At 40.2% G+C, this 14862-nt stretch overlaps 1 protein-coding gene across 1 annotated transcript in view; it reads right to left on the minus strand.

Annotated features, from left to right (window-relative positions):
* Positions 1 to 5522: 5522 nt before the first annotated feature.
* Positions 5523 to 14862, minus strand: part of CYBRD1 (cytochrome b reductase 1) — a 57628-nt gene continuing 48288 nt past the window's right edge. The window contains exons 5-6 of the mRNA XM_075070119.1: positions 6158 to 6300; positions 5523 to 5662 (exon numbers count right to left, since the gene is read on the minus strand). Coding sequence (XP_074926220.1) covers positions 5650 to 5662; positions 6158 to 6300 — 156 coding nt within the window. The 3' untranslated portion in view covers positions 5523 to 5649. The remainder of the gene's footprint in view (positions 5663 to 6157; positions 6301 to 14862) is intronic.

Genomic DNA, 14862 nt, shown 5'->3' on the forward strand with positions numbered 1-14862 from the left:
TGGCCAAACAGGAAATTGAATTCAAAAGTTCGCGGGGCTTTTCCTGTTTACCTGGCCAGTGCCTCTGAGTTCTGATTGCTGTCCAGAACGGTCAGTGGTGCACTGTGGGATACCTCCTGGAGGCCAATAACGTCGATTTCCGTCCACACTAACATTATTCCGAATTAGTAATATCGATTTTAGGGTTACTCCTCTCGTTTTGAAGGAGTACAGAAATCGATTTACAGAGCCCTTTAAATCGATTTACAGAGCAGTGTAGTGTGGACGGGTGCAGCGTTAAATCGATTTAATGCTGTTTAAATCGATTTAACGGCGTAGTGTAGACCAGGCCTGGGAGAGTACAATGTGGAGCAGTATTTTGAGGTTATGTTTTGTGATTCACATTAGCACAGAAAGAAAAAGAGAGAAGAAAATCATAAAGGAATTACTCTGGTGTTTAAGGAGACTTCAGCATAGCTCATTATTAAATTGTCTGTCCAGGGTATGAATCATTCCCAGAAAGTAAAGAATTTAGGATGCTTTGAGTTTTAGCGCAACCATCTGAATTGAGAATTTGACTATTTTCCCATTGCAGTCATATCACTTCTCAGTTTTCTCGGAAGAGAATGCTATCATTAGAGATGGACAAACTTAATAGCCCTTGCTCTATTGAGCTATCACACAAAATCCCTACAATTAGCAAAATCAGAGTCCTGTTGAACAGCCCAGTGTTACTGCTACTCAACTTGAATATGTGCATAGATGCTGAGTATCAGAATACTGATGGATTGCTATGTAGATCTTTAAGGAGAACCCCCATAATAGTAGCCTGAGTACAAGGCTTTGGTTGCAAATGTATTTTGCCCGTGGAAAACAAAGCACCAAATTCTGTCCTGGCATAAATGGGGTCAACTCCTGATGGCGTCAGTGGAAATTACACCTGCTCACACCTAGGCTGAATTTGCCCCAAGGTTTGAGAAAATGGAAGAAGTGCGAACAAATTCACCTCTCCCCTGATATAACACTGTCCTCAGGAGACAAAAAATCTTACCGCGTTATACTGAACTTGCTTTGATCTGCTGGAGTGCGCAGCCCCGCCCCCCGAGCACTGCTTTATTGTGTTATATCTGAATTCATGTTATATCGGGTCACATTATATCGGGGTAGAGGTATATTCTAAGTTGATCGGAAATGAAATACATTTGTTCTGTAATGATATACCTGACCTGTAATGATATGGTTCACCTTTAGTCCAAATAAACTGTTTTTACAGTAAATTATAGTAAAGTAGAGGTTAAAAATGCCCTAAGTATAGGTGAAGAGCTGCCCTTCATCCATTATGTTGTTTATATTGCTCTTTTCATTTCAGGAATGTCATCTGTTTGACCTTTAATGTTTTTAATTGTATATTTGATGAGTGCATTTGCAGAAAGGAGTAGGTGGTCTTTATACATTATTTTATTCACGATGAAGACTCCATGTTTTAGGGCAGGGATAGGCAACCTATAGCAGGGGTGCCGAAGGTGACACACGAGCTGATTTTCAGTGGCACTCACACTGTCCGGGTCCTGGCCACAGGTCCAGTGGGCTCTGCATTTTAATTTAATTTTAAATGACGCTTCTTAAACATTCTGAAACCTTATTTACTTTACATACAACAATAGTTTAATTATATATTATAAACTTATAGAAAGAGACCTTCTAAAAATGTTAAAATGTATTATTGGCACGCAAAACCTTCAATTAAAGTGAATAAATGAAGACTCGGCACACCACTTCTGAAAGGTTTCCGACCCCTGTTTTACGGTATTTCTGCACTACCAGCTTTACTGGGCACAGCTGTGATGCTGCAGCTACACTTGCTACAGCAATGAAAGGGGCTTTTCCACCACAGTGGTAAATCCATTCCTCCAAGAGGTGGTAGCTGAGCCTGAGTCGATGGAAGAGTTCTTCCGTTCAACTAGTGGTGTCTACTCCAGGGCTTATAAGGGCATTGCATCTTAACTGTGCCTCTCACACCCCCGAGCAATGTAGCTAGGTCATCCTAAGTTTAGCTATAGACGAGGCTTTAGTGAACTTTCAGCACAGCTTTTGTCCTTTGGGTGTAATCTAAGCATACAGCATGATAAAAATTGATGGGTTTCACGTAAGAGACATTAGTTATACATTTTTGTAAGTATTTTTCATTCTGTTTTTTGAGTGACTGGTGTAGTTAAGGAGCCCTCTTCTGGTAAAAAAACAAATTAACAGTTGTCACTGTTTCAATTGCGTGAAATCTAACAAGTACGGGGGAGCGTTGTTTGAGTTTCAGTTAATATCTCGGCCTTTTGGCTAAGATCAAACAGGACCCCGGCGTTCCGCGAAGCCCGAGCCCGCAAACTCGAGAAATACGCCCCCTTGACTGACACCCTGCGGGCGAAGGGCTACGAGGTCTACACCGACGCTCTGATCGTCGGGGCGCTGGGCGCCTGGGACCCCTGGAACGAACGTGTGCTCAGGGCCTGTGGGGTGGGCCGTCGCTATGCGCGACTCATGAGACGCCTGATGGTCTCGGACACTATCCGGTGGTCTAGAGACATTTACATCGAACACATCACCGGCCACCGCCAATACCAGGAGTGAGCCGATGTGGCTCCACGCACCCACGGGGGGGAGGGGGAAACCCTTACAACCCCCCTACCAAACCATATCCCCTGAGTCCTGAACTTACCAATCTGGATCCCACCACGTGAGGGTCACCATGCCCCCATTACCCGGCCCGCTTACTCATACCCATGACTGTGTGTAGCCCACTATATGAGCGATGTACCCTCACTGCCCCCCTACTATATCTTGACCCCACCCACCGAACACCCCGCATTGGGGACATTACAGGCTGTATGTATTATATGCTGAACCATAACCAATTGCCAGCGTCCCCCCATACTCTGTATGTTTCCCCCGATGACCCGACAACAGATGTTAATGGATGAGGAAAATCCACGAATTCCAAGGAAGCAGAATTTCTTTAAAAAATTCCCTAGAATCAAACAGTTTTTTTTTTTTAAACGCTTGCTTGCCTATCTGTAGGGGTTTATGTGAATTTTTCGTATGTAGAACCCATGTAGAGCAGAGGCCACGGATATTAAATCAAAACTGTTATAACCATGTAGTCAGAAGTTGAGAGAATTTTTCTTTTTGTTAGCTCTGCATGCTGGTATTAGCAAAATCTAGCACAGAGTTTGAGATGTGTATGTAGGATCAAAATCTAGCTAAAACTGTGGGGGTTTTAGGCTACTGAGGTGTACAATATTTAAATACCTCTCCCCTCTAGTTTTAGGAGAAATTTTTCTCCATTTCCCCTCCAAATGAAACAATTGCATACTGTTATTGTTCTTCACCCTAGTGATGAGCAAAGAATTACCACACATATAAATCTACAGTCCATAGATACAAGGGCAGATTTTGGTCAATTATTGTGATATATTTGTAATCATTAATGTTTTTAAAATCCAAGATAAGGGTGTAACAAAAATGGAGTTATACAATTCAGTAATTATTATTATTATATTCTGTTCTTTGGAAAATTGAATGTTTTTTAGAACTCACTTTCATGGGAAGGAAATCGGTCTTGTGGTTAGTACACAGAACAGAAAATCAGTAGAACTGGATTATTTCCCCATATCTAGCACATATATCCTGTTTCCTTTTTTGGGGCAAGTGAGTTAGGACCCAATCCTCCTCACATTGATGTCAAAGGGAGTTTCTGTGGAAGCAGAATTAGGGTCCTTATTATCTATAGGTCTCAGTTTTCCTTAAAATGAGGATAATACTATTTTACAAGTAAGGCTAAATTCATTAATACAGTATAAGAGCTTTTCTTAACAGAGAAATCTGTAAATTAATCATACTTTATATTTACAAAGCTTTCTATTCAAGGATCCCAGCCCACAGCGTTTTTAGTAAACTAATGGAGTAAGCTTTAAACACCCCTGTGAGGTAAATATGACAAGTATTAGCCCCAGTATTATAGATAGGACAGCTTAGGCACAGAGCCACTAAGAGATAGAGCCAAAAGTAGAATCCAAGACTCAAGTTCCATAGTCTAACCACAAGACCACATAATCTCTAATAATTAAAAATAATACTTAGAAGTAAACCTTTTAAATGACTGAAATTTGTCATGTCTTCTATGGCTAAAAGGTTACCTCTTTTAAGATGGAAATGTTCAGTGGACCTTTAGTTTAAACTCATAAAATCTGCTAAAGCAAATTTCATACATTTCCATTAAGAAGGCAAATTACATCTCTTAGGAAAGGATCAAATGCATCAGATAGAGTGGGTATGCTACGTTAATGATAGGAGGTGGGGCAGTGAGGGTAGAAGAATTGATGGAACACTTACAGTTCAAGGAATTCAGTGCTTTTCATTTATGCTAGAAAAAATGTAAATGATGTCACTTCTCCTCCCAGTGCAAAGTTATCAGGCAGACATCACTAAATGCATCATATATCTGACATTAAAATGACTAGAAGGTTATTTCCTTCTATTTCTTTCCTCTTGGAAATCCTTCAAGATTTTATTGTAGATAAAACAAAAAAACCAAAACAAACCCTGCACAATGCTGCAAGAAACAAAGCTTTGGCTAGAGTCTTACTACTGGATTATTGCCATTCTATCTCAATGCTGATTGAAATCCAGGATATTTGTATCAAAGCCATAATGAGATACTGGCAAATATCTTTCTGCCCCACTGGAAGTGAAATCTTTCTGTTGAACGTTTTGTCTTGGTGAATTTCATCTGCAACAGGAATAGGCATTTTGCATTTGAATCAAGTAGGTCACTGCTTTGGATCAGATGATGTGGTATATATTCTAGTCACCTTTAGATTAAATCGATCCTTTACAGTGTTGAGTATAACACAGTGAATTTTTGGAAGAAATTATCTTATTGTTTCATCTAAATGAATTTCGAGTAATAGTGCTACCACCCCTATTTGAATTGTGCATATAACTATAAAATGACTGTTGGTTTCAGTGCAGCTATTCCCTCTATAATCAATTACTCCTTGATATTAGTACATTTTAAATACTCAATTGACTTCTTTAATAGAAAAAATATAATCAGATACTTTCCCTATAATTATATAGTTGATAAAATTTTCCTCAGTTCTGCACCAGTAACGGTATGGTCCAATAAATAATAATTCAGAATATTGAACCATTTAAAAACAATGTGTAGAATTCATGCACAGCATCCTGCTCACCTTACTCTCAGAAATAATCTCATTGACTTAAATAAGAGAAGCACCATGTAAGCCCACAATATAGTATATTACCCCTTGTGATCTGAGTCGCTAGGCAAAAATGTGAGCCCTAGTAGGTTATTCCACTTGGGAGGAGAAATTGGTGACAGTCGGGTGTTTTGTTTATTTACAAAGAATATATAAAGTCTGTGTCTCTGAAAGCAGAAGGAATCAAATAACATGAAACAGCTTTCATTGCTTGTAGCACCACGAACACTTTTCAGCCTGACCCTGACCCAAAAACCTCTCCCCAGGTTTCTTCCAGGGTCAGCCACTGTGCTTGCAGCAGCTCCTTCAGGTGCACGCATGCCTTCTCTCTCTCTTTCACTCTCGGTCTTTCCTTGTTTTTTCTGTCTGTTCAGCCTTCACACATACATGCCCCACGTCACACGCCCTTCCTGCAACCCAAAGCAAAACTCAGGAAAAGCTCCTTTTATCTTAGGTGAGTTCATGTACTCCTTTTGGCTAGGGTTACTCCTTTGCAATTTCCCAAACAGAGGACACTGCCAGGGGGAGAGGTAGGGAGGGTTAGAGGGGGAGTGTACAGTTGGAGGGTGCTGAAGAGCGGTGTGTGTGTGTACTGGGAGGAAGTATTTGGGGTGCTTGAAGGGGTACAGTGGGGCTGGAGGGGGTACCTGTGGCCTCACACTTGCGTTTGAGGGGACAGTGTTGTGCTCTCTGTTATGATAGCACAGGCTGGCACAGGCCCAGGATGCAGCACCAGCCTGTCAGTCAGAGCCTCCCTGCGGGCCTCTCTCCCTCCCAAGGGTGGGGAGCTTAGGCCTGGCCCTGGCCTTGTCACCTCTCCCAGCCCTGTCACCCCTCCTGGCTGGACTCTGAGGCCTCATGGTGGCAGGCAGACCAGCCAAGAGGCTCTTGGCAGCTTTGCTTACCTGATGGGCCGGGCCAGGGCGGGTGGGATCCAGCAGCTGCCAATGCAGTAGTAGGCCAATCGGTGTGTGGAGATGGTTCTTTCTGAGCTGCAATGTCTGCTCCACCAGGAAAAATCCTGGACATTTCTTCTGATTTCAAAAATCTGCTCAGACGGAGATCAGCAGACCAAAAAGGGGGTCATGTCTGGGAAAAACTGGAGTATGGTAACCCTACATTTGGCTTACGCTTACGGTTATGTTAATTGAAGGGTGAGTTTACACCTATCAGTCTCAATGGGGTTTTAACTCAATCCATAAAAAGGATCTCATAACACTAAAATGCATCAACAAATTGTAAAATTGCCAGTAAACTTACTATAAGATAAATTCTACTGAAAATATATATATATATATATATATATCTATATATATATATATATATATATATACACACACACATAAAATCAACATTTTGTCATCTTTTGCTAAGATATGAAAATATGCGTTTAGCATTTTGGCTTCACAGAAAAAGATGTGTGGATTTTTGGTATAAATGCAAAGTGGTTGTGCATGTAGACTGGGATTTTCGAAGGGGCCTAAGGCAGTTATGTGCCCAACTCCCCTTGAACTCAGTGGGATTTGGGTGTCTAACTCCCTTAGATTACTTTGATAAATATCAGTGACGACATGTGATTATCATTATTTTTGTGTACGCATATTCTGTTCAATAACTCTCCTTTTGAAGTCAGTAGTTTTCCTCCCAAAATAGGCAAATCAGAGCAGGATTGGGTGCATTGATCACATTATTTTCAATTTTAATATATGGAATAGTAATCTTACGAATGCATTTGGTAATTTAGGGTCCAGTCTTGCTCCCTCTGATATTATTAGCGTAACTGCCATTATCTTCAATAGGAACAGGATCAAGCTAATAAAGGGGATACTAAAAAGGGAACAAATAGCAGTTAGGGGCCTAGATTTGATCCTGATCCATTGAAATCAATGGGAGTTTCACCATTAATTTAAATGAAAACAGGATCAAGCCCCTAACTCCCATTGAAAGTCAATGGGAATTGTGTGCCTCACTATCATTTGTGCATTTGAAAATCTCCCACTAAATAAATATAGGAAAATTATTTTTTTTTATATTGGAGCTTATTTTATTAAAATAAATGCTAACAAAGTCATGTAGAATATAGATTTCTTGTTATAGCAAAATAATGTCACATCTAGCATTGGAAAATCATTTTCTTTTGTTTGTTGAAACATCTCTGACCTTATGGAATATTGATGTGATCTTTTTCCATTTTAATTGTTTCTGTACTATAAGGCACAGTGCTAGTGCTAGAAAGCTGAGAGATGTGAAAGTACTGTGTTATGAATGTGGCTGCATTGGACTGAAATACATTTTAAAATAGATATTTCTCATAGGTGCTGTAGTGATTGAAAATCTGGTGTAATGTCTGTTAAGAAAATGTTGGTACTGCTTTTAATGAGAGTTCCTTAATCCACACTGAATTTAGATTTGCTTGAAATTTGTCAGCATAATAATCAGGGATACTAAAAATATAATTTTGAATGGAAAGTAAACAACTCTCATAGTAAAAGTTGGATGGAATTGTGAAGTCTGATCTGAATAGTCATTTTGAGTCCCCCTCCACCCAAAATTAAAGTATATAGTGGACCAGATCTTAGCTGTGGCTGAGGAGTATATAGTCAGGTTGGAATGTGGGACGATGGAAGGGTGGCATAAAGCTCACTTTTGCACTTCTCAAATCCTGGACTAACTCTGTGCCAGTCCAGCCTTGGGCCCCATGGGACCAAAATAGTATCTTGGGTAATCAGAGTACAGAAATACTTCCTTTGCTCCAGTGACACCTCCAGCACTGAGAACAGGAAGTGAGTGGCCTAGTCTCCAGGGCTAGATTCTGCTGGCACACCTGAGAATCTAGTTAATTAAATTGCATTATTTGCTGAATATTATATCACATTGGCCATATGATCATTGTGACATACCACTGTACAATCGGGACGAATGAGCTGCTGTGTCACCCTTGCCCTGCAACCTTGTCTGCCTTACAATGTCTTGCTGAAGTAACTCCCACCTGGGCCACTCACAAATAGCCTTCCAGCATGCATGTCAGTGTGTAACTGCAGCCTGCTAGCCATACTTGGGTTATACTCCGGCTCTCACCAGCCTTGGTTATACTGAGCTGATGGTGTCAAATTTGCAAATGAACTGAAGCTCAGCAGTTTCTCTCTGAAGTCTGGTCCTGAAGTTTTTTTGCTGTAGGATGGCTACCTTAAAATCTGCTATTGTTGGCCAAGGAGATTGAAGTGTTCTCCTACAGAAATGGCAATATACAAAAACTGCTGAGCTTCAGTTCATTTGCAAATTTGACACCATCAACTCAGGATTAAACAAAGACTGTGAATGGCTAGCCAACTACAAAAGCAGTTTCTCCTCCCTTGGTGTTCACACTTCAACTGCTAGAAGAGGGCCTCATCCTCCCTGATTGAACTAACCTCATTATCTCCAGACTGATTCTGGCCTGCATGTTTATACCTGCCTTTGGAAATTTCCATTACATGCATCTGACGAAGTGGGTATTCACCCACGAAAGCTCACGCGCCAATATGTCTGTTAGTGTATAAGGTGCCACAGGACTCTTTGTTGCTTTTTACAGATCCAGACTAACATGGCTACCCCTCTGATATTTGCAAGTAACTGTACTGAATTTGTGACTAATTGTGTGAGCGATGACTTAGAGAATTTTGATTATAATGTAATAAAGGGATTAATAGCAACAGCTACTGTCGCTATATCTAGAATATTGAAGTCTCGCAAAACTAAAATCTCACTTCCATGGTAAAATAAGTGCAAAATGTCAGTTAAAGAAAGGAACAAAACACAAAAAAGCAAAAATACAATGAATACTGAGGATCTAATGAAGTATAAAAGAACTAAGGCAATGGCAAAAGAATTATTAAAAAAATCAAAGAAAGAAAGTTGGAGGAGGTACTGTGGGTGAATAAATAAAGATATCAAGAAATATGCAGGCAAATTAGAAGAATGAATGGAATGCAGCCTCATCCCAGGTCTTATTGGTACTGACAACATGTTAGAAGCTCTGATAATGAGAGAGCAGAAATTTAGCAGAAACTTTCTGGAGGTGAGTAGCAATGAAAATCAACGAGAAGTTTTCCGTCAGATTAAAAGACAATATTGAAGAATGTCATGACCTATTATGTAGTTGGCGTAAACATAAAGATACTATACTGTATGAATGGTTTTGTATGCAGGAACTTGAGAAAACTATTGATAGCAGCAAGAATACATTCCCAGTTAAAAATAATGTATGTAACGTAATGTTTAAATATCTCTTGAGAGAGCAGTTTGAGGGTTCTCTTGGAATTATATAACACTATGGGGGAAAAGGAGTAATACCAGTAAGGTAGAAATATTCAGTAATTCCAGTATGAAAACCAAGCAAACTATCCACCTGTATACCAATTGCCCTTACATCCTGTCTGGGTAAAATTATGGAAAGAATGGTGAATAAAAATTGGTTGTCTGTTTGGAAAACAGTAACATTATAGATAATGTAGTTTTAGGAGAATAAGATGCAACAATCACATTGTTAAATTAGAAACTGAAATATAAATAATATACCAATATTCCAATAGGTATAGTTCCTAAGTTTAAAAAAAAACAAACCCAAAAAACAAAACCGAGGATTCAAGCTGATGTGTAAGTCTCTAGTTTGAGTAGAGGTGAGCCAAGGAAGCTGTGGTTTTGGATCTAGTTATAGGCTAGAATTTTGAGATTCATGTGCAAGGGCAAATCAGGGCTATTTGACAATACCAAAATCTTGCAAACTGTTCTTGCAAGATTTCAGCCCTAAATGGCATTTATATCTTGAACATTGGAAGTCTTTCAAGATAACTGCTCTAGTGAGATTTCTGCCAGCTTGGACTGAAAATCTCCTGACAATGGCTGCTTTTGCATAACTTTGGCTGCATCTGAACTGAAGCTGAGAAATAAACTCCTTCCAAAACAATACAGTTGGATTCATATCTGGGAATTAACATCTAGTCTCCTGAACTCTGACATTTGAAGGGGATTAGCTCTGATATTCCAATTTTTTGGGGCCAGTTCCATGCTTAAGCAAGTTGTATTGATGAAGTGCTAACATGGATTTGAAATGATCACTTGAAGTTGTTTTGTAATTTCTATGCTAAACATTTTAGCATGGAAATTTAACTATACATCATGTTGTACTGTTGTCAGTGAAACAGTCATTCTTTTGGGATAACTTCCAAAAAATACCTTAGCAATCAAAATGCTGGAAGTAATTACACAGCGAGTTATTAGACCTCTGCTTTGTATGTATGTATGAATATTAATTATTGCCTTAAAAATGAACAAGTAATCACATGAGATTCAGGATCAGGAAGTCAACTTCAAGACTATTTCTCTAAAAGTAACACTGATTTTGGGTCCCTCAATTTTTGGGTAACCATCATGAGATATTTTGGTTTTGATTTTCAGATATAATGACCACATTGACTTAACATGTAGTTGTGGGCGCTCAACACTTCTGAAAATCAGACTCAGCATGTCTCAAATTACGCACTGAAAAACTTAAACACCCAGAATCACCAGCCACTTTGAAAATTGTCATTCAAGGGCAATACTTCAATTGATTTCATTGGCCGTTTAGATTAGGTAAGGACTGCAGGATCAGGTTTTCTAACCCTCTGGAACCCACAGGACCTACTTTTTGGTTGTTTGCCAGTTATCTGAAACAGCAATTAATTTTGTTTGTACAGGGATGTATAGGAAAATAATATATCTATCTTTGTTCTGCCTAATTATACCAAGTATGTAAAAACAGTAGAATGTAACTTGATCCACAGTATAAACAGTGTCAGCTGTGACCATCTTTTGTAAATTGTATTGGATTTTTTTTTACTTTGTATTAGGAGTTTCTCCTGCAAGATGGTTGCATATGGCAGACTTGGTCATAACATACCATATGTATCATAATAGCAGAAAAGCAATAATATAGTTTTATATATTGTAGGCACAGTGCTGCAGTTCCTTCTTGGGCAAAATGCCCACACGCAAAGTAAGTTCTTATCTAACTCACTCTTTCCTAGTCTTGTCATTGTTTAGGCTAGAAAAGTGCACTAGTTTAACTAAATTGGTTTGAAAGTGGTTTAGTTGAGCTGGTGCAGACACTTACTATAGATTCACTTCAACTGATTTAATGAGACAAGGTGGGTTATTGGACCAACTGAACTTAAGTCAGTGAATTACTTTTGTGTGTGGAGCAGGAGGGACTCCAGGCCCCAGCACACCACGCGCATGCTTGGGGTGGCAAGCAGCGGGGGGCGCTCTGCTGGTGGCGAGGGTGGCAGGCAGGCTGCCTTCCGCGGCTTGCCTGCAGAGGATCTGCTGGTCCCGTGGCTTCGGTGGACCTCCCCCAGGTGTGCCTGCGGAGGGTCCACTGGTCCCACGGCTTCGGAGGACCTTCCACAGGCACGCCTACGAGAGGTGAGGTCCGCCAAAGCCGCGGGACCAGCAGACCCTCCAGAGGCAGCCTGCCTGCCGTGCTTGGGGCGGCAAAATCCCTAGAGCCGCCGCTGATGTGGAGCATCTAGATGAACCAGACCCTTTTGTGGACAATCCATTTGAAGCAGAAGCACAGAATTATGCAAAAGAGTTCAGAAAAGACAAGAATAAGTGCTTTTGCCAACCTTTACTGAAAAATACTGCCATAAAACTTGTAACAGGAGCTAAGAAATGTAAATTATAAATTCAAGAGGAGGAAAACTAATTAGCTAAGCCTTTTGGAATCAAATCTTATGTGATTTGATTATATATCAAGAGAAGAAACTGCTTGTTTAGACTACATGTATTTCCAGTAAAATGGTCATGAGTCACAGCACATTATTTCCAGTGCTTTCAGACCCAATGAAACATATACAGGGGTTTTCATGTTATTTTTGTTTTCTATAGCAAATGATTGGGTGTGGGTAACGTAATAGATGTTGAGTAATGATGTGTGAATGAGAGATCATCTCAGCAGAGATACAGTAGACCCCCGTTTATCTAATCTAATTGGGACTGAGGCCAGATCAGTTAACCAAAAATTTGGATAAGCCAGAGAATGAGAGTGCGAGGGTGCAGCACCATCTAGTGGTCACAGAAGAGATCGCCTGCTTCTGGACCTGTGAGCCCTGGTTGTTTGGTTAATGTGGAGAGCCCGATAAATGGGATTTTACTGTATTTGTATTTCTGCCTGGGTAATCACATGCAGACATTTTTACTTTCATTATAGTTACTTATGGACCAATCCTGGAAGCCCTCTAAGCATAAAACTCCCATTCAACTCAATAGCGATTCCAAACATAGGGGCACATAACAGCCTTTTCACCAGGCACTGCTGTCTTCCTCACAGCTTTCCAGCAGCACATTCCGCTGAAATTCTGCAGTTTCTCAGGCTAAAGTTAAATCTCTCCTTCCACTTGTACAAGTGTCCAGTGTAAGGCTTCCTAAGCCAAGAAAGCAGAAAGTAAGTTGCATCTCCCAGAATGAATGGAGGAGTCGTAATTCCATGAATGCCTGCAGCTCTATGGAGAAATACCCCTTCCTTTGGATAAAGTCTCTGTGGCCTGGTTTGGGGGCACAGAATAGGTGCATATGTCCCATCAATAGTTCTTATATGGTTTGGGAGCCCCAGGCCATCAATAAGCTCCTGTGCATTGCCAAGCTTTATGAAATGACACAGTAGCACCCTCCTCATAGCATTGCAGACCTCCTGACAACAGCCCTGACAGTTGCTCTGCCAACATCAAACTGGTTGATTACTGACCAATAACAATCAGACATGGTGAACTTCCAGATGGTGATGGCAACACGTTTCTTCACACAGAAGGGAACTCTCACGTTAGTCTTCTGCTGTTGCAGATCTGGGATGAGCTCTGCATAGATTTTTAGGAAAGTTGCTTTTATCATCCTGAAGTTCTGCCATCACTGCTGGCCATCTCTGGTCTGTATCATTACCCTCTCTCATCAGTAACTGCTAGTTGGCCGAGCACAGAAGCAGCACTCAAGTGGGTACAGATGCTCCTGGTACATACTCTGTGAAAGTAACTCCTCAGTTTCCTCCTCCTCCTCCTCCTCACCCTGTAGCCATATTGCCACAGCATCAACATCCCTATGAAACCACAGAGCCAAACCCATTGCCTACATGACTCAAAATTCACATGCATCATCCTCTTCATATGAATGATTACCATGATCGCAGTCCTCAGTTCTGGGTCCTCCATGCTGTCTGATACCAGCAAAATGAACAAATGGCAGGAGAGACATCATGGGACTGTTAGTGTGACACCAAGCCTTAGTATTCCTGGAGTTTACAGCATGCATCATATGTATCATGTGAAAAAACATAGAACAGAGAGCAGAGTAATGGAACAGTGCACTGTGAGATATCTGCCCAGAATGAAGAGCAGTAAATTTGATCTAAGGCAGAACTATGTGGGCACTATGATTAACAATGAAAGTACGCTGTAATAAGTGCTGTGGATGCACTTCTGTTCACTACAGTTAAATCACTGAATTTTAAAGCAAACAAATTACATCGCTGTAATATCCCCATGTAGACATGGTTTAACTTTATACTGTTATTTTCTTCTGTCTTGGCTTATAGATTAAGTTACAGCAAACTAATACCACTTTATTCCTGAGTGAGAGCATGCTCACATGGGTTTAATCCACTGTAATTTATGTGCATTGACTTTACCCTGTTAGTTGATTTCCCTTAAGTTTCCGGAGTGTCTGCATGCAGACATGCCCTCAAAACCAAACACAACTAAGAGCATGTTAGATGGATTCTATTCCTTCTTGTATAGCAACAGAATTTTTTACTGACTTCCAATTACAATTGGTTCTACCAGTGCAAACTTATTGATGGCAGTGTATTTATAAGAGTCACTGATGGCTGACATGAAGACATAGTGTTGCACAGATGTCAATGATGGCCTAATTAATCCTGCCAACCTTTATTACAGGTATTAATGCATGAGAATGAAAGAACCTAATTTGACTTTGAGTTTGCAGGGTTGGCAGTCAGAAATTTTTTTTTACTTGTACAGCGAGTACATTGGATACATACGTTTTTGAGACAGAAAATAAATATGGAACCACACACTGCCATTTTGTAGAGCCAGAACAAAATTGCACTTCAGTGTTTTTTTGTTGTTTTTTTTAAAAAGCCTTTATTGATTAGAACAGATACTGAAATCCAGATCCTATTATATGTCTTATAAGTTTTGACACTGAACCTGAACGTCCACCGGCAAAAAAAATATTTTAAAAAAATTACTCTGATGCCTTTTTCACAGTGACCTTAATATTTGTCCCCTTTCTTTGTGATACTACAAGAGAGAAAATAAATCTGTTCAGTCTTGTTCTCCTTAATTTGTATGATAACTAGCACTTAATTATAGGTATAAAAATGTGATGTCCGTAGTGATTATAATTAATAGGGACAATGCATCATAATAACATAAGAATGGCCGTACCGGGTCAGACCAAAGGTCCATCTAGCCCAGTATCTGTCTACCAACAGTGGTCAATGCCAGGTGCCCCAGAGAAAGTGAACCTAACAGGCAATGATCAAGTGATCTTTCTCCTGCCATCCATCTCCATCCTC

The sequence above is a fragment of the Chelonoidis abingdonii genome, chromosome 10 (assembly GCF_003597395.2).
Source record: "Chelonoidis abingdonii isolate Lonesome George chromosome 10, CheloAbing_2.0, whole genome shotgun sequence".
Lineage (NCBI taxonomy): Eukaryota > Metazoa > Chordata > Testudines > Testudinidae > Chelonoidis > Chelonoidis abingdonii.